Genomic DNA, 20,057 nt, shown 5'->3' on the forward strand with positions numbered 1-20,057 from the left:
ATTACTATATTCCACATCCATTCCCATTACACATAACTTAAACTGTCTATTTGTCTACATATTTCCAGACACTTTAATCCTATAAGGGGTGGCCACAAATGAAGGACCTTAATGTCACTCTTCCTCTGCCATCTGGCTTCCCTCCCCAACTCACATACCCCTCTCCCATAAATGTATTCACGCCATCCCTCCATCTCAACTTCAATCACATAATAATCTCTTAGACAGTCCCTTATTCTCCATCCTCTCCACATGGTTAGACCATCTCAAAGTATTTCTACTAATGTTTTCTAGTTCATTCACACCAACACCAAAGCACTCCTTCACATCCTCAAAACTGTACTCCCGTGTCTTTCCATGCATATCCACATGCTCCACTCAGATACATGTAACTCATTTCTGCTGTTCTCACTCTTGATATGTCTTGACAATGTGGTCCAAGCTTCATTTCCATATCATAGACTGGAGATGACAACACAGGTGTAGTTGCTGTTGCTTACCCCTGGTCTGTCTGGCCAAGCAGATCCACTGACCACAAGTAAGCAACTGCATCTGTGGGGTTGTCCCACAAGTAAATTCACCTTGCAAGAAACCAGTGTTCCCTTATGGTAGACAGCACCTTACCAGAGGGAGACCAGGGATCTTCCCCACACCAAGGTATAGGAAAATACTGTATAAGGAGGTATGGTTTCTGGGTGGACACCACAGATGCTTCACTCCACAAGGATATACAGTGTCACTATGTGTAGGCCTCTCATCAGCACCTCAGTACTATCATGCAGACTTTTTACTTCCATGCTCATTTTCTTATTAGTTACCACTGGTCTCTGTGAACACATTCCATATGCTCTACCTAATCCCTTGCATAATAATTATACAGCAAGACATTCTTAGGCAGATCCCATGTATTTGACATATTACAAACATACAGGTCCCATACATTTGACATATTACAAACATAAAAGCAGTTTTGCTACTTGGCTATTAACCCCTAACAGGCGGGCAATGTTACGCAATGTCAGTGCGTGAGGAGGCGGGTGATGTTATGTAACATCCAGCCATTTTCAGTCCTAATTTATTGGTGAAATTGGGTGATGAGGCATCCTTGTCACCTATTGTCCTTCCTTCTACTCTCCTAAGCCTTGAAACAAGTAAAATAGGATATATATATATAAGCTGAAGTGTTATATTTGTTCAAGTTAAATAGTGAAAGATAAAAATGGTATATTACCCCCTGGGGGTAGGGGGGCTTTTCAAGAATACTCCCCCAGTATCCCTGCTTGTCGTAAAAGGCGACTAAAAGGGTTGCCGGAGGGTTAGTGCCCCTCCCCGGAAAACAACTAACTAAAAACAAACAAACGAGAAGCCTCGGACAAGGACTGACCAAACGATGATGACCAAGGACCGGACAAAGGACATTGCAACTGGAACGTGGAATGTAAGGGGAGCAAATGATGAGGTGAAAGAGAGAGAGATTGTCCAGGTGCTTGAGGATGCGAAAGTGGATGTATGTGGAATAACTGAAACAAAATGGAGAGGAGAAAGTGTGAGAGAATGGGAGTATGGATGGCGTATATGTGCAGGAGTAGGTGAGAATGAGAGGGCAAAGGAAGGAGTATGTATAGTTGTGAGTAAAAGATGGAAGAGGAGCATAAGACAGTATGGATCAGTTGGATCAAGGATTGTGTGGGTAAAGTTGAAAGTTGGAATACATATGTGGGCGATTGTGTGTGTGTGTATGCGCCAACGCAAGATCATGCTAGAAGAGTGAGAGAAGAGTTCTGGACAAATGTAGAAGTGTGCATGGAAAAGTTTGGAAGGAATGAGAGAGTGTTTTTGATTGGTGATATGAATGGTAAAGTTGGGAATGTGAAGGTGGATGGAATAGTTGGTGAGTGGGGTGTGCCTGCTGAGGTAGATGAGAATGGGAGTGCGTTAGTGGACATTTGTGTTGGGAGGGGGTTGGTGATAGCTAATACCCTCTTCAGGCATAAAATGATCCACAGGTATACATGGCGAGTGATGAGAAGGGTGGGTGGTGAACTGAATGAAAGGAAGGCAATGATTGATTATGTGTGTGTGGATGAAAGGATGCGAAGATGTGTAAAGGATGCAAGAGTGTATAGAGGTTGGGGGAGTGGACTTTCTGACCACTACTTGGTGGTGGCCAGAATTAAAGTTCAAGTAAGATGGAGGAATAGAAGAAGGGAAAGACGAGAGGAAGGAGTAGTTGCAAGGAGAGTGGAAAGGTTACAAGAGGATGAGAAAAAGGCAGAGTATAAGAGAGAAGTGGAGGAACGATTGGGCAAATATGAATTGGAGCAGATGGGGGACGTGGAAGGTGTGTATAGAATATTTACAGAAGAAATATGTGCAGCATGTGATGTGGTGTGTGGAAGGAAGAGAAGACGGAGGGGGGTGCAAGGAACAGCGTGGTGGACTGAAGAGGGGAAACGGGCTGTGGCACAAAAGAAGAAAGCATACAATGAATGGATGAGAAATAGGGGCGTGGAAGAAGTTGAGAGGTGGAAGAGAGAGTTATATGTAGAAAGAAAGAGAGAGGTGAAAAGATTAGTAAGAGAGAGTAAGAAGAGAGTGGATGAGGAATTTGGAAGGAATTTGAGTGTAAAGTGGAGGGACTGTAAGAAAATGTTCTGGAAAGAGGTGAAAAGAGTAAGACAGGGTGGAAGTGAAGTTAGCAGGGGAGTGGAAGTGAAGTTAGCAGGGGAGTGAAAGATAAAAATGGTAGATTACTAGTGGAGAAGGGTGAAAAAGTGAGCAGATGGAGACAACACTTTAAGGAATTGTTGAACGTGGAGGATGGAAGTAATGCAAGTATAAGTGGCTGGGGAATGGCTGGGAGAAGGAGGGAGGTGAGAAGACAGGAAGAAATCAGTAGGATAGAAGTTGTGGAAGCAATGAAGAAAGTTAAATCAGGGAAAGCCCCAGGAATTGATGGAGTGTGTGGTGAAATGCTGAAGCATGGGGGAGAGATAGTAGTAGAATGGATGTGGAAGATGTGCAGATTGGCCTGGGAGGAAGGTAGAGTCCCGGAGGATTGGAAGTCATGTATAATTATTCCCGTGTACAAAGGAAAAGGGGAAAAAGAAGTGTGTGGTAATCATAGGGGCATTTGTCTTCTTAGTATAATAGGAAAAGTGTATGGTAGGATACTTATTGACAGAGTTAGAGAAAGAACAGAGAAATTAGTTGGAGAAGAACAGGGAGGCTTTAGGAAGGGAAGAGGTTGTGTAGATCAGATATTCATTCTCAGATCTTTAGTGGAAAAGTTTCTAGAGAAGGGAAAGAAGTTGTATGCGGCTACCATGGATTTGGAGAAAGCATATGACAGGGTGGATAGACTAGGATTGTGGAAAGTATTAAGAATATATGGAGTAGATGGGAAGTTGTTGAATGCTGTGAAGAGTATGTACGATGGTGCGAAGGCTGCAGTGCGTGTGGATGGTGAACTAAGTGAATTTTTCTCTTTGAAAGTTGGGTTGAAACAGGGATGTGTCATGTCTCCATGGCTGTTCAATCTGTACATGGATAGGGTAATAAAAGAGGTACAAGGTAGGGTAGTGGATGTTGGAGTGGCCCTGGTGAGAGAGGATAGTGTTTGGAAACTTCCTGTACTGTTGTTTGCAGATGATACTGTGTTGTTGAGTCAAGACGAAGGGGAGCTGAAAGGCTTGGTGGATGAGTCTGAGAGAGTGTGTAAGAAACGGAATCTAAAGGTGAATGTAGGGAAGAGTAAAGTGATGGTCTTTGAGAGAGGTGAAGTCAGTGAATGTACGGCGAGGATGGATGGTGAGGAATTGGAAAATGTGAGTACGTTTAAGTACTTGGGTAGTGTGATGAGTAAGGATGGAGGTTTGGAGGGTGAAGTGCTTGAAAGGGTACAGCAGGGAAGAAAGGTTGCTGGTTCTTTGAAAGCAGTGACAAGAAACAGGGAAGTGAGCATGGAAGTGAAAAAGTTACTACATGACAGTATTGTGATACTAACTCTAACGTACGGAAGTGAAGCTTGGACGTTGTTGGAAGGACACAAGTCAAGAGTGAGAGCCGTGGAAATGAGTTATTTAAGAGGAGCCTGTGGAGTCACATGGAGAGACAGGCTGACGAATGAGGATATAAAGGAGCGTTGTGGTGTTGATGTGGATGTGATAGGAAGCGTTATGAGGAACACACTGAGGTGGTTTGGCCACGTGGAGAGGATAGAGGGTGAAAGACTGACGAAGAGAGTGTATGTGAGTGAGGTGGAGGGGGAAAGAGGGAGGGGGAGGCTGAGGATGAGATGGAGAGATGGGGTGGAGAGGTATATGAGAGAGGGGGGTGTGAGTTGGGAGCAGGGGAGTGAAATGGCGGGGGACAGGGCGACTTGGAGGCGATTTGTTTGTGGCCACCCCAAACGGGATTGAGGCGTCTGGCAATAGATAGATAGATAAACTAGTGGAGAAGGGAGAAAAAGTGAGCAGATGGAGACAACGCTTTAAGGAATTGTTGAACGTAGAGCATGGAAGTAATGCGAGTGTAAGTGGCTGGGGAATGGCTGGGAGAAGGAGGGAGGTGAGAAGACAGGAAGAAATCAGTAGGATTGAAGTTGTGGAAGCAATGAAGAAAGTTAAATCGGGGAAAGACCCAGGAATTGATGGAGTGTGTGGTGAAATGCTGAAGCATGGGGGAGAGATAGTAGTAGAATGGATGTGGAAGATGTGCAGATTGGCCTGGGAGGAAGGTAGAGTCCCGGAGGATTGGAAGTCAGGTATAATTATTCCCTCGTACAAAGGAAAAGGGGAAAAAGAAGTGTGTGGTAATCATAGGGGCATTTGTCTTCTTAGTATAATAGGAAAAGTGTATGGTAGGATACTTATTGACAGAGTTAGAGAAAGAACAGAGAAATTAGTTGGAGAAGAACAGGGAGGCTTTAGGAAGGGAAGAGGTTGTGTAGATCAGATATTCATTCTCAGATCTTTAGTGGAAAAGTTTCTAGAGAAGGGAAAGAAGTTGTATGCGGCATTCATGGATTTGGAGAAAGCATATGACAGGGTGGATAGACAAGGATTGTGGAAAGTGTTAAGAATATATGGAGTAGATGGAAAGTTATTGAATGCTGTGAAGAGTATGTACGATGGTGTGAAGGCTGCAGTGCGTGTGGATGGTGAACTAAGTGAATTTTTCTCTTTGAAGGTTGGGTTGAAACAGGGATGTGTCATGTCTCCATGGTTGTTCAATCTGTAAATGGATGGGGTAATAAAAGAGGTACAAGGTAGGGTAGTGGATGTTGGAGTGGCCATGGTGAGAGAGGATAGTGTTTGGAAACTCCCTGTACTGTTGTTTGCAGATGATACTGTGTTGTTGAGTGAAGACGAAGGAGAGCTGCAAGGCTTGGTGGATGAGTTTGGGAGAGTGTGTAAGAAACGGAATCTAAAGGTGAATGTAGGGAAGAGTAAAGTGATGGTCTTTGAGAGAGGTGAAGTCAGTGAATGTACAGCGAGGTTGGATGGTGAGGAATTGGAAAACGTGAGTACGTTTAAGTACTTGGGTAGTGTGATGAGTAAGGATGGAGGTTTGGAGGGTGAAGTGCTTGAAAGGGTACAGCAGGGAAGAAGGGTTGCTGGTTCCTTGAAAGCAGTGATAAGAAACAGGGAAGTGAGCATGGAAGTGAAAAAGTTACTACATGACAGTATTGTGATACCAACTCTAACGTACGGAAGTGAAGCTTGGACGTTGTTGGAAGGACACAAGTCAAGAGTGAGAGCAGTGGAAATGAGTTATTTAAGAGGAGCCTGTGGAGTCACATGGAGAGACAGGCTGACGAATGAGGATATAAAGGAGCGTTGTGGTGTTGATGTGGATGTGATAGGAAGCGTTATGAGGAACACACTGAGGTGGTTTGGCCATGTGGAGAGGATGGAGGGTGAAAGACTGACGAAGAGAGTGTATGTGAGTGAGGTGGAGGGGGAAAGAGGGAGGGGGAGGCCGAGGATGAGATGGAGGGATGGGGTGGAGAGGTATATGAGAGAGGGGGATGTGAGCTGGGAGCAGGGGAGTGAAATGGCGGGGGACAGGGCGACTTGGAGGCGATTTGTTTGTGGCCACCCCAAACGGGATTGAGGCGTCTGGCAATAGATAGATAGATAGAAGTGTTCAAGTAAAATAGAAAACACATATATTTTGAAGACAACAAATAGTGTAAAGAATGCATAAATGATAAATATAGTGTTCAGTGGTGAAGAAAAAGCAAATGAGTGAATAATTTGCTAGCCTTGCCCAAGGTGCGCCAGGTGATAAGCTGCCTGCCCGCTCTCCTCCCTCACTCCTCCCCTCCTTCTCCCACTGCCAGCGGAGACGTATTACCAGGCATGTAACACCTCTTGCCTTCGTTTTTCATCCATTTTCATTGATTTATTCATGTTTAGGCTTATTCCTTGATACTTTATTTTTCCAAAAATATGCCGCCCCACACGGTGGTATAATTGATAAGTTGCCCGCCCATAAGGGGTTAATCCCTCCCCTGGATATTTAATCATGAATTGTGAGAGGCTGACCACATCCTTCAAACAGAATCATTATGATACAGCGTACTTTCAAAACCACTTGTGTTTTGCTTCTTAATTCAGTTAACAATAAACTATATTCACATATGCCAAGCTATAACTGTACATACATAAGCTACTTCAATACATGCATTACGCTACTTTATATCAATCTTATTATCTTACCGGGCCTGAAGGCTTCTGGAACACTTTGTCCTCTTCCTTTTCCTTCTCCTTCTTTTCCTTTGGTGGCACTGGGACCCATTCGCTCTCTGCTGGCACAAAAAAAAAAAAAAACACTTCCTTACAATTTTCATCCCTTAATCTTTTTACAAATATGACATGGGTGTCACAGCAAATACAGTAAAAGTCCTCTAATCCAGCCACCAATAATCCAAAAATCCCAATACTCCGAAGGTGAAATTTTTCTAATATTTCTGGTCTTTTTTTTTTTTTTTTTTTCTGGGCTTTATCCAAGGATTTATCTGGCTTTCACTTGCTCTGCCTGCAACTATTCATCTACACTTGTATGCATTTCTGGTGAGTAAAACAAAAACTTGTATCATTTTAAGTGTTTACCTAATGACCATGTACACTTACAATCAATAATTTCTGCTCAAAGGGTACCCCCTTCATACCCCTATAAATCCATGGAAGACGGGAGGAGGGGACGAAACGAGCTCCACCCACCTCTACCCCAGCTCCCAACCTTCCCCCATACACCTCCCCAACCCAACCCCCCCACTCGTCATTCTTAATTGGCAGTTACGTATCAAGCTACCCTCATACTTTACACTTATGGTTACATTACTAATACACAAACATAAAGACCAGGACATGTCAAAAGCATCTTTATATAATATACAGGTATACCCCAGTTTAACGATGCAATTGGTTAGGTAAAAACCCATCGTCAGGCGGGGTATCGCATATTGGGGTACTTTTAACATGTAAAGTAATGGGGAGCGTTTTTCAGCCTTGGGTTCCCCCCCCCCCAACCAAGTCCAAAACCAACCAAAAAACAAGTTTAAAGCCAATCTAAATGGCCTAACAGCTGTAAAAGAAGCTAACCAAAGCCTAACACCAGTAAATAACTCACTAAATACAATAAAAAAAAATCTGAAAATCGTCAAACATAAGTCTGGGAAAAATCAAACTTAGTAAATTTTACCAAAGAATGACAATGTTCACCCCACCTATGGTTAAAACACATTCATCAAAGTCTAAAAACAGTTTATAAATCAACCTAAACACACAATGTTAGTCTAAAATATCATCAAAATTGGTTTAAAAAAAAAAAAATCAAATCCCATCGTTAAACTGGTGTTTGGCCATTGTTGGGTGGGGTATGGTGGCACAGTATACCTACCCCAATCGTTAAGCTGTGGTATCACACCTAGGGGTATCATATTTCGAGGTATACCTGTAACTATGAACACGCTGCAGCAAGAAATTAATGCATTATAATGCTGACAATAAAACAAAAACATTAACAACAGCCATCCCAGGCCTCATGCGATGGGTGCTTGCGTGCACTTGCGTGCATGCATGCATGTATTTACCTATTTGTAGTATACAGGAATTGAGCAATGCTTTGTGTTGTCCTGTCTCCATATCCACATTTATCAAGTCTACCTTTACACACATGAATGTTTTTCTCATGCACCACCTCTTTGTCTAAGTCGTTCCAAATATTTAAGTATTTACCTAATACAGTATACCTAATTGTGATATACACGGAATGTACTATGCTCGTGGGTTTCCGTCGCTGTTTCTCAATAAGTCAAATTTAGCTTTAAACTCGTTTAAGTTTTTAGACTGGATGATCTCTTTGTCCAGGCTATTCCATAAGTCTATACTTCTGTAAGGAAAGATATATTTCTTGATATCCTTCAAGCAGCTTGACTTTTTCAATTTCATTCCGTGTCCTCTTGTTGCTCTCTTATCCCATACAAACTGATCTTCTTTGTCAATTTTTTCTACTCCCACCATGGTCCTGAACACTGCAATCATGTCTCCCCTCTTTCTCCTTTCCTCTAACGAAGGCAAATCCAGTTTTTCCAGCCTCTCTTTGTATGACAGGTCTGTCAGACTGGGGACCATCTTGGTTGCTGTTCTTTGTATTCTCTCAATCTTGTTTATATCTTTCTTTTTGTGTGGAGACCACACTACTGCTGCATATTCTAACCTGGGGCGGATCATGGCCACTATCAATTTTTTCATCATCTCCTCATCCATATAATGAAATGCTACTCTTATGTTAGTCAAGAGTTTATAAGTCTCTCCAACTATCTTGTTAATGTGCTTTTCTGGTGACAAACTATCCTGGACCAGCACTCCCAAATCTTTCTCTTCTCTCCTTTTTGTGATTAATTCATTACCCAACAAATAATTCAGTGATGGCCTCCTGGTACTTTTACCCATTTCCAATATTTTACATTTCTTTACATTAAATTTCATTTCCCATGTCCGGCTCCAATTGTGTATCCTATCCTAATCCTCCTGCAGTATTTTACAATCCTCCTCAACCTCTATCTTCCTCAAGATCTTTACATCATCAGCAAACAGACTTGCATAACTGTTCACTCCATCTACCATATCATTTACGTAAATCAGGAACATTACTGGCGCCAACACCGTGCCTTGAGGGACTCCACTTGTTACTTCCCTCCATCCAGACATCCTATCCTTTATTACTGTCCTCATTTGTCTGTCTCTCAAAAAGTCTCTCATCCATTCCAGAAGTTTCCCCTTCAGTCCTCCTATATATTCAGGTTTCCACATTAGTCTTGTGTGTGTGTGTGTGTGTGTGTGTGTGTGTGTGTGTGTGTGTGTGTGTATTTACCTATTTGTATTTACCTATTTGTAGTATACAGGAATTGAGCAATGCTCATGTTGTCCTGTCTCCATATCCACATTTATCAAGTCTACCATTACACACATGAATGTTTTTCTCATGCACCACCCCTCTGTCTAAGTCGTTCCAAATATTTAAATATTTACCTAATATAAACAATTGTGATATACACGGAATGTACTATGCTCGTGGGTTTCCGTCGCTGTTTCTCAATAAGTCGAATTTAACTTTAAACTCGTTTAAGTTTTTAGACTGGACGATCTCTTTGTCCAGGCTATTCCATAAGTCTATACTTCTGTAAGGAAAGATATATTTCTTGATATCCTTCAAGCAGCTTGACTTTTTCAATTTCATTCCATGTCCTCTTGTTGCTCTCTTATCCCATACAAACAGATCCTCTTTGTCAATTTTATCTACTCCCACCATGGTCCTGAACACCGCAATCATGTCTTCCCGCTTTCTCCTTTCCTCTAACGAAGGCAAATCCAGTTTTTCCAGCCTCTCTCTGTATGACAGGTCTGTCAGACTGGGGACCATCTTGGTTGCTGTTCTTTGTATTCTCTCAATCTTGTTTATATCTTTCTTTTTGTGTGGGGACCACACTACCGCTGCATATTCTAACCTGGGGCGGATCATGGCCACTATCAATTTTTTCATCATTTCCTCATCCATATAATGAAATGCTACTCTTATGTTAGTCAAGAGCTTATAAGTCTCTCCAACTATCTTGTTAATGTGCTTTTCTGGTGACAAACTATCTTGGACCAGCACTCCCAAATCTTTCTCTTCTCTCCTTTTTGTGATTAATTCATTACCCAAAAAATAATTCAGTGATGGTCTCCTGGTACTTTTAACCATTTCCAATATTTTACATTTCTTTACATTAAATTTCATTTCCCATGTCCGGCTCCAATTGTGTATCCTATCCAAATCCTCCTGCAGTATTTTACAATCCTCCTCAGCCTCTATCTTCCTCAAGATCTTTACATCATCAGCAAACAGACTTGCATAACTGTTCACTCCATCTACCATATCATTTACGTAAATCAGGAACATTACTGGCACCAACACTGAGCCTTGAGGGACTCCACTTGTTACTTCCCTCCATCCAGACATCTTTTCCTTTATTACTGTCCTCATTTGTCTGTCTCTCAAAAAGTCTCTCATCCATTCCAGAAGTTTCCCCTTTAGTCCTCCAATATATTCTAGTTTCCACATTAGTCTCTTATGAGGTACCTTGTCAAAGGCCTTCTCTAAGTCTAAGTACACACAATCCACCCAACCATCTCTCTCCTGTACCACATCAATCGCTCTTGAGTAAAAGCTCAACAAGTTTGAAACACATGACCTTCCACTTCTGAATCCAAACTGACATTCAGCCAAAATATTCATCTCTTCCAGATATTTTATCCATCTGTCTTTCAGGATTCTCTCACACAATTTTGCGACCATGCTGGTTAGAGACACTGGTCTATAATTCAGGGGTTCTTCCCTGTTTCCTCCCTTGTAAATTGGTACCACATTTGCCCTCTTCCATTCTTTTGGCACTTTCCCCTCTTCCAGTGAGCATACAATTAAGCTGTGAATTTTATCCGCCAGTTGTTCTCTGCATTCCTTCAGTACCCAATTAGAAATTCCATCAGGTCCTGGGGCTTTCCTTACATCTTGAGTTTCCAGTAATTTATACACTTCCTGTACCTCCACTTTTATATCTTTCATCACCGGAACATTTCTAATCACTCCCTCCCCTTCCACAAGCTCCTTTTCTTTAGTGAAAACTGACTGGAAACGTTTGTTCATTATTTCTGCTTGCATTGCCGCATCCTTAAAGACCTCTCCTTCTACTTTCAGCTTGGTGATTCCTTCCTTTTGTTTCAGTTTGCCATTAACAAATCTATAAAACAGTTTGGGTTCATCCTTGCATTTGTCAATTATACCTTTTTCAAAATTCCTTTCTTCTTCTCTACGTATTCTTGTGTATTCATTTCTTGTTCTTTTATATTCTTCCTTTGTTCTGTTGTTACTTCTCTTTCTCCAATTGTTCCACGCCTTATCTCTCTCTTTTTTGGCTATCATACACCTTCTATTAAACCACTCCTTTTTCCTGTTTTCTTTCCCTCTTACTCTTGGTACAAATTTTTCCACTCCCAAATTATAGAGGTCTAGAAAGATATCCCACTTCCTCTGTATCTCTCTTGTTTCTCTGAATTTTCTCCAATCCGCATTTTCAAAAAAGTTTCTCAATCCTGTAAAATTTGCTTTCCCAAAGTTGTATTTTCCCAGTCTATGAAGCTCGTCTCTTGGCTCGACGTTTCCTATTAACATCTGGAACTCAATGACCACGTGATCACTTTTTCCCAAAGGACAGAGATATTCTAATGATTCTATTACATCGGGTTCTTTGGTGAACAGTAAATCCAACCTTGCTGGTGTGTCCTCACCTCGAAACCGTGTCTCTTCTTTGACCCATTGCGTCATCACATTATTCATTATTATATTTAATAACATAGTGCCCCACGAATCCTCGCCGCCTCCCGAGTACCATTCCTCCCAGTTCACCTCTTTACGATTAAAGTCACCCACCAAAATTATATTATTGCTTTTCTCAATTATTTTTTGCAAGTAGCTGGCCATATCTGACAACATCTCATGGTATTCGTCATCCTTCCATGCTCTCGTCTTTGGGGGAACATACACTACCGCCATATCTCTCTTAACATTCTCCCCAGTTTCTAATTTCATATATATCACTTCAGCCCTGCCTTCTCCCATTTCCACAGTATCTACATTTATGTTGTTCTTCACTGCTATCATCACTCCTCCTCCCTTTTTTTCTTTTCTGTCTTTTCTCCATAGTTTGTATTTACCATCTCCCAAATGAACATCAATATCTTCTCTTAATTTGGTCTCTACAAAGCACATGACATCAGGTTCATGTTCTCTCAAGAAATCATTAATTTCGATCCTTGTCGATATGAAACCATCAACATTGGTATATATCGCCTTCAAATTATTTTTGACGTTTTTAATACCCTCTTCTCTCCTACTCTCTGTCCGTACCACTTCCTCAACTTCTGATCTTTCACAACCATCCCCCCTAGTTTCCTTCACTTCTATTTCCTTAAATACCATTTCCTTACTTTCATATCCAATACTCTCCAAAAAAAAGTATTACGTTCTTCCTCTGTCCTCTTATCATTTTTTTCCTTTACTTCTTCCTTTAATGATTTTAAAACTTCTCTTTCTTCTTCATTCAGATCTTTTCTTATTATAATATTTTCCATCCCCGCCTCTTTGCTTAATTTCCAGGTCACTCTAAGTATCTCATTTATTACACTTTCTGATGTAAACTTGACTCTCATTGGTCTTGTTTCCCCCTTTCTTATAAGGCCCTATCCTCCTTACTTCCTCAATTTCTTTGACCCACTTGTCTCCTTCGGGGTCAATCTTGCCTAATATTCCTCTCACCATGTTCGTGTCTCTCTCGAGTCTTACGAATCTAACCTTTTCTTCCTCTTCCCTGTTTCCAAATACTACCACACATCTGTTCCTTTCTACAGTTTCTCTCACTATTTTCTCTTTTTTCTTCAGTATTTTCACTACAGGTTCTTCCATTTCTTTCTTATTCATTTCCCTTTCTTCCTTGATGATCTCTCTTAAGCTGACCACTTCTTTCTGTTCTTCTTCTACGTGTGCCCACTTTGCCTTATGTTCTTCTAATACATTACTCACCTTCTCCATTTTATTAGTACTCTCTTCTAGTTTCCTCCTCAGTTCAACATTTTCCCGCTTCAAATTCCTAATCTCTTCATTGGCTGTTTCATTGGACTGGATCAGACTCTGTATGGTGGTTTCCGTATTTCCTGACACATCCTTTATCACTAGATTCTCTACTTTCTTTTCGAGTTCACTAATCCTCATAATTAATGTTTTCACCAGGTCCATGACATTGGTATTAGAATCAAATCCTTGAAATTCCATTCCCTCAATGTTTACATTTTCGGTCATGTTTAATGTACCGGTAAAGTACCAAAACAGCTGTTACCGAATAACCACAAACATTCATGTATACAATAGCCAACAAATCTTTACATTTTTGGTAGTCTACTAACTTTCATTATTTTAAATTTAAAGAAAGACCCTAGGAGACAGGACAGACAAAATTCCTGAAAATACTCAAGGTTAGGAGCGATGGCTAGGACGTCTGCTCTCTCCGGCTGCTCGTGTGTGTGTGTGTGTGTGTGTGTGTGTGTGTGTGTGTGTGTGTGTGTGTGTGTGTGTGTGTGTGTGTGTGTGTTTGCAAAGCAGTGCACCCAACACATGAGGCCTGAGGTAGCTGTTGTTAACGTTTTTGCCTTACTGTCAATGTCATAATGCATTAATTTCTTCCTGCAGCATGTTGATAGTTATGTTACATATTTTTAACATATCCTAGTGTTCTATATTTGCATCAGTAGTGGGACCATGAGTGTTAGGCGTGAAATCAGCTTGAGATGTAAGTGCCGGTTAAGAATGACAGGTGGGTGGGAGGGTTGGAGTCTGGGGGAGGGTTGGGAGCTGGGGTAGAGGTGGGTGAAGCTCATTTCATCCCCCCCCTCCCCTCTTCCCTGGGTATACAGGCGAAGGAAGAGGGCACCCCTTGGCAGAAATTAGAGTTCATGAGTGTTCATATATCTAATGTTTTCAGAGGTCCTTCCCAATAGTCTGAAAAAAAAAATAGTCCGAAAGACCCTCGGTCCCCTGCCATTTGGATTACAGGACTTTTACAGTAGTTTCAAGATCCATTATTCAACGATATGAGTGTCATGTCAAATTCACACATATTAAACCATCACTACATTGACCTGAACTTCGGCTATATCAACCTCCGTGAGCCTTCTGCATAACCTTCAAATATATAGAAGAAAAGGCCACATTATTGAGGTGATGCATGTGCCAGACCAAACAAAATGCAAATAAAAAGTATTCTTTTTTCATCTGTTCTGCTGCTTACTACTGACTGAAAACAGTTAATACTGTACTTACCTATACAGAATCTATGTACAGTCATGGTCATAAATAATCACCTATCCTCTGGTACCCTGTACCTCAGGCTGGCTCCTTTATGTGTGGCAAGTCTCAGTAGAGTAAGAGGGGCTGAGAGGGAGGGGCCAGAGAAAGAGGGAAAGGTGGGTGGGGGGATGAGTAATGGTGCTGGGGTGGAATGCGGAAGGAGAGGGAGGGTAGGTAGGAGAGGGAGAATGAAATGCAAAGTGGTGGTCACATTATTTGTCTATTTTCTTTCATTCAGGGCATGATATAAAGGAGTTAATATTCGGTAGATAATGCTGCATTACACCCTGTATAATGGCGTCCAATAACAAGCTTTAGAGTGGCAACATCAAGGGCTGCCTCGTGAGAGAAATATACTGACGTGACAGATAAAACATTAGTGCGAAGCCAGATATTTGTGTTTATCCACATATATTGACATCATACACAGAATGAAATCTGGATGACTTTGACTTCCGTTATGTTTGTGTAAGAAACATCCTCTACCCTTACATGTAATTAATTTTTGGAACTAAATATCATGTGCAACCTTTGACATGGCTGTGTCCATAGTAAATATGATCATCTTCTTGGTATACACACTCTCTATACGGTCACCATCATGTCATCTATTTTATGGCATCTCTATATGAAATGGCTACTTAAAATAACTGTGCACAAAAGGTTTATAAATCTCATGTCTGTGCACATGGGTGAATACAATAACTATATCTCATAATCTGTTGCTTGGACTCCATGTTGGTATGGATTTGAATGGCCATCCAACAACCCCAATCTCTCATGATCTCGGAATGATATTTTCCTCAGACAAAGAACAGCTACTTACAGATTGATTGACAAGGCAATAGTGTGTTGTGCTGGAAACATCTGGCTCTGCACTAATGACTGATCTGTCACATTAGTATATTTCTCTCACGAGCCAGCCCTTGATATCACCACCTATCTAAAGCTTGTTATCTGACGTCACTACACAAGGCGTACTGCAACATTATCTACCGAATATTAACACCTTTATATCATGCCCTGAATGAAAGAAAATACACAAATAATGTGACCATCATTTCACATTTCATTCTCCCTCTCCTACCTAACCTCCCTCATTCCATCCCCACACCATCGCTCGTCCCCCCACCCACCTTCCCTTCTCTCTCTGACCACTCCCTCTCAGCTCCTTTTACTCCACTGTGACTTGCTGCGCATAAAGGAGCTAACCTGAGGCATGGGGTACCAGAGGATAGGTGATTATTTATGACCATGACTGTACGCACTATATACGCAATCAAACTTGGAATACAAATGTGAACATGCAATATTCCATCAGGTATTTACCTAACACAATTTTGTATAAATCAAACCTGTGGCTGTTACAGTCCCTCCAGTGAACATAATTACACAGTACACATTTCCCCCAATTACTCTGATATACTGTACTGAGGGTTTACTATCAATTGTTCTAGAGGGCAGATTCTCATGTCTAGATTCTAACGTGTCATAGTAGGACATAAGTGACCATCCATCTGTCCATGCATTAACCACTCCTTTTCTCCACCATCAGGAGTGTAAGGGTCTGAGGCAAGATTACTCAGTCCCCATATTTAATGCAAAGGAAACCAGCCTCAACTGCCCGAGTTGCATTACTGTATGTGGGCAATAATCCCCAACCAAACTTTGGATTTAACCCATATAGACTCCATCAGGTTGGAGTACTTTAACCCACTAAACCACCAGATATCATTTGGTTCTATGGTTACCACCCAGCATAGTTAATTTCCTGGGTTACAGTTAACCTCCTGGTTTGTCACCTGGTGCAGAATCAACTGAATATAGCTCTACACTGAGTGAGTGGATGGTGGGTGGTCCCACATACCAAATAAATGTCAAAAAAAAAAAAATCAGCAACTCTTGCAGTTTACTACTTAAACTTCCCAGGGTCATAGGAGAGGCACCAAAAGCTGCAGGCTCTGTTTTTATGCTTTGCCAAATTTGTATAATTTTCCATCTTTTCTTTAGAGCTATTTGTCATATAAAAAATCCAAAAATGCCACTAGGAAGCTCACAAAAATCTACATCTATGCAAGTTAACCCCAAGAGTCCACAAATCTCCAGGCCTGACTGTCACCCCAACCGCAAAAGGGCATCAATTTTTCAACTTTCATTAACCCGTTAACTGCTCTATACAGCCTTGGCTGCTCCGAGTGCGACTGCTCAATACAGCCCTGGCTGCGCAGGTGACTTTCGAATATAGTGCCATGATGACCAAGGCTGACCCTTGCAAGCATGTTTGAGCCTTCAAAACCAAAACCGAAACTGAAAAACAAAACGAAAACCATACATTCCAATAGGGAATCAGACACTTTGATGTTCATCCATGGCTTTACCAAGGTAAATATTGAGCTAATAGTTCGTTACTATATACACAGGCATGTGTTCTCTCAATTCCTAAGACAAAATTTGGACTTTGGGAAATTACATTTTTATCCCTATGTCTGCACACCACGGACACCTCCAAAAAACAGCCATGCGCAGTTAACAGGTTAAGGTAAAATCATCTCTCACCAATCTGAAGAGCCACTCTCAATCCCAAAGGCCTAATGGTTGCCACACAATAGACTGTCAAATATTATAATAGTTACCCATCGCATCTGAATGAAAATAAGAAAATTTTGGCATATACTTATTTTCCACCACATCACCATACAAAACTCACCCAAATCAATATGAAACATGTGTCCAGGATGAAACAAGCCATACGAGTGTCCACAAAAAAGGGGGAAAAAAATTACCATTGCATGCAACATCTATCTGTCTATCTATTCCCAAATGCCTTAATCATGTAAGAGGTGGCCACAAACAAATCACCTCCATGTCGCCCTGTTCCCTGCCATTTCACTACCCTGCTCCCAGCCTACACCCCTCTCTCTCGTATACCTCTCAACTTCATCCCTCCATCTCATCCTTGGCCTCCCCCTCCCTCTCCCCCCCCTCCACCTCATTCACATACACTCTCCTTGTTAGTCTCTCACTCTCCATCCTTTCCACAGGGCCAAACCACCTCAGTGTGTTTCTCCTAACGCTTCCTATCACACCCACATCCACACCACAACAATCCTTCACTTCCTCATTTGTCAATCTGTCTCTCCATGAGACTCCACATGCTCCTCTCAAATAACTTATTACTACAGCTCTCACTCTTGACGTCTGTCCCTCCAACAAGGTCAAGATCACCTCCATACGTTAGAGCTCATATCACAATAGTCATGTAGGAACGTTTTCACTTCCATGCTTACTTCCCTGTTTCTTAACACTGCTTTCATGTAGTAACTTTTTCACTTCCATGCTCACTTCCCTGTTTCTTATCACTGCTTTCAAGGAAACAGAAACCTTTCTTCCTTGCTGTACCTTTTTGAGCACTTTACCCTCTAAACTTCCATCGTTACTCATTACACTACCCAAGTACAGTACTTAAACACACTCAACATTTTCCATTTCCTCATCATCCAACCTCACTGTACATTCACTGACTTCATCTCTCTCGAAGACCATAACTTTACCCTTCCCTACACTCACCTTTAGATTCCATTTCTAAACTTCCATCCTTACTCATCACACTACCCAAGTACTTAAACAAACTCACAGTTTCCATTTCCTCCTCATCCAACCTCACTGTACATTCACTGACTTCACCTCTCTCAAAGACCATAACTTTAATCTTCCCTACATTCACCTTTAGACTCCGTTTCTTACATACTCTCCCATGGAGAAGGCGGTGTCTCAGTCGGTAGAGAGGTGGCCTGTAGTCCTAACGGACCCAGGTTCAAATCCCCACTGGGGCAGGGAACTGTTTAAGGATTTGAATTTCATTAAATCAGGCTTTGCTGATCTACCAGAAGACCCGCCGACATGTCGTAAAAATACCCCCACTAATAGCAATACTCCAGTCCTGTATGAGACAGCCCTAACATGTATTCAGTATGGACGGTAGGTGTTAGTGCCGAAGTGGTGACATGTAGAGGTGTATGGTATGTAGGAGGACTGCTGGGCCTTGATAGCAGGCTGTGAAGCCTATGCTCAGTGTCGGACACACACACACACACACACACACACACACACACACACACACACACACACACACACAAAAACTCATCCCCAAGCCTTGCAGCTCCCCTTCATCTTTACTTAACAACACAGTATCATCTGCAAACAACAGTACAGGGAGTTTCCAAACACTGCCCTCTCTCACAAGGGCTGCTACAACATCCACTGTCCTACTTTGTATCTCTTATAACCCCATCCATATGCAGACTGAACAACCATGGAGACATGACACATCCCTGTTTCAACCCAACCTTCAAAGAAAAAAATTCACTCAGTTCAATATCCACACGCACTGCAGCCTTAGCACCATCATACATATTCTTCACGGCATTCAACAACTCCCCATCTACTCTGTATACAGGTAAGCCCTTAATTCACGCGAGGGTTAGGTTCCCAGACCCTTCATGTATGTGGTAAATTCGCGAAAAAATGTTCTGCCCTTGTGTGCACATAATTACACATGTCTATACGTATATTACATCTGAATAATACTGTTTATGCACTACATACACCTTATAAACTAGCATAAAGTATTAAAAACAACAAAAATGTAACAAATTTAAAACTGAAACCTGACAAGCACAGGCGTAGGTGGAGACACTTCAGCAGTCTGGTGCACAAGCCCTCACTGCCTCCCATATGCTACATTCTGCCTTCTTTATTGTATGAACAGTTGACTCATTCACCCCAAACATGCAGTTACAAGACAATTCACAGGTGTAGGTGGAGACACTAGCACAGTCTGGTGCACTAGCCCTCACTGTCTCCCGTATGCTATGTTCTCCTTTATTGTATGAACAGTTGACTCACCCCAATCATACGGTTCTAAGACAATTCACCATCAAGTCAATTCACCATCAAAACATGGACAATTCCCCATCATTCTATTAATATACTTATTAACCCCTTAACCGCGGGGCGTCACTTTCGTGACGCTTGGGAGCAAGGGATCATACCGCGGGGCGTCGCTTTTGTGATTCTGTGTTATTTTGAATTCACCCGGGCTTCCAAGTGGGGGCTTGTATCATCTATCAGTACTGCCAATGTCCAACACTAGTCAGCACTCCTAATCTCATCTGTACTCCCATCCATTGTTGACAATTTAGCCATTTCTCCCCATTCTTGACTCCCCTCCCTACCCCCCCTCCATTACCCTATCCTCTCACCTGCCCGGCCGTGCTACGCCAAGTAAATCTTCCCTGGAATTTTTCACTGATTTCATCCATTGAAATAAGCCCTATGTCCTATTCTTATACCAAATAATATATACAAGAAAGAAATAAGGTAAGTGAGAGTGCCATACACCTGGAATTGGCTAATTATCACCTGACAACACCTCACGTGCACTCGTTCGCTAATTTTCGCTGTTTTTTTCCCCTTGAAATATGCCGTATAATCTATTTTCGTAATAAATATACATGTAAGGAGGGAAGGGAGAAGTCTAAGTGATATTTACATTCACCTAGAACTACCTAATTTATAATGTATTGTCTAGATTTCCTGCCAATCATTTC

General features: G+C 41.7%; 1 protein-coding gene across 1 annotated transcript in view; it reads right to left on the minus strand.

The window, feature by feature from the left end:
* Window positions 1-20,057, minus strand: part of LOC145399699 (uncharacterized) — a 360,302-nt gene that overhangs the window by 172,361 nt on the left and 167,884 nt on the right. Inside the window, exon 11 of the mRNA XM_080272249.1 lies at window positions 6,726-6,814. Coding sequence (XP_080128375.1) covers window positions 6,726-6,814 — 89 coding nt within the window. The remainder of the gene's footprint in view (window positions 1-6,725; window positions 6,815-20,057) is intronic.

The sequence above is a fragment of the Coenobita brevimanus genome, chromosome 6 (assembly GCF_032717465.1).
Source record: "Coenobita brevimanus isolate Jiangsu-jjx chromosome 6, ASM3271746v2, whole genome shotgun sequence".
NCBI classification, from domain to species: domain Eukaryota; kingdom Metazoa; phylum Arthropoda; class Malacostraca; order Decapoda; family Coenobitidae; genus Coenobita; species Coenobita brevimanus.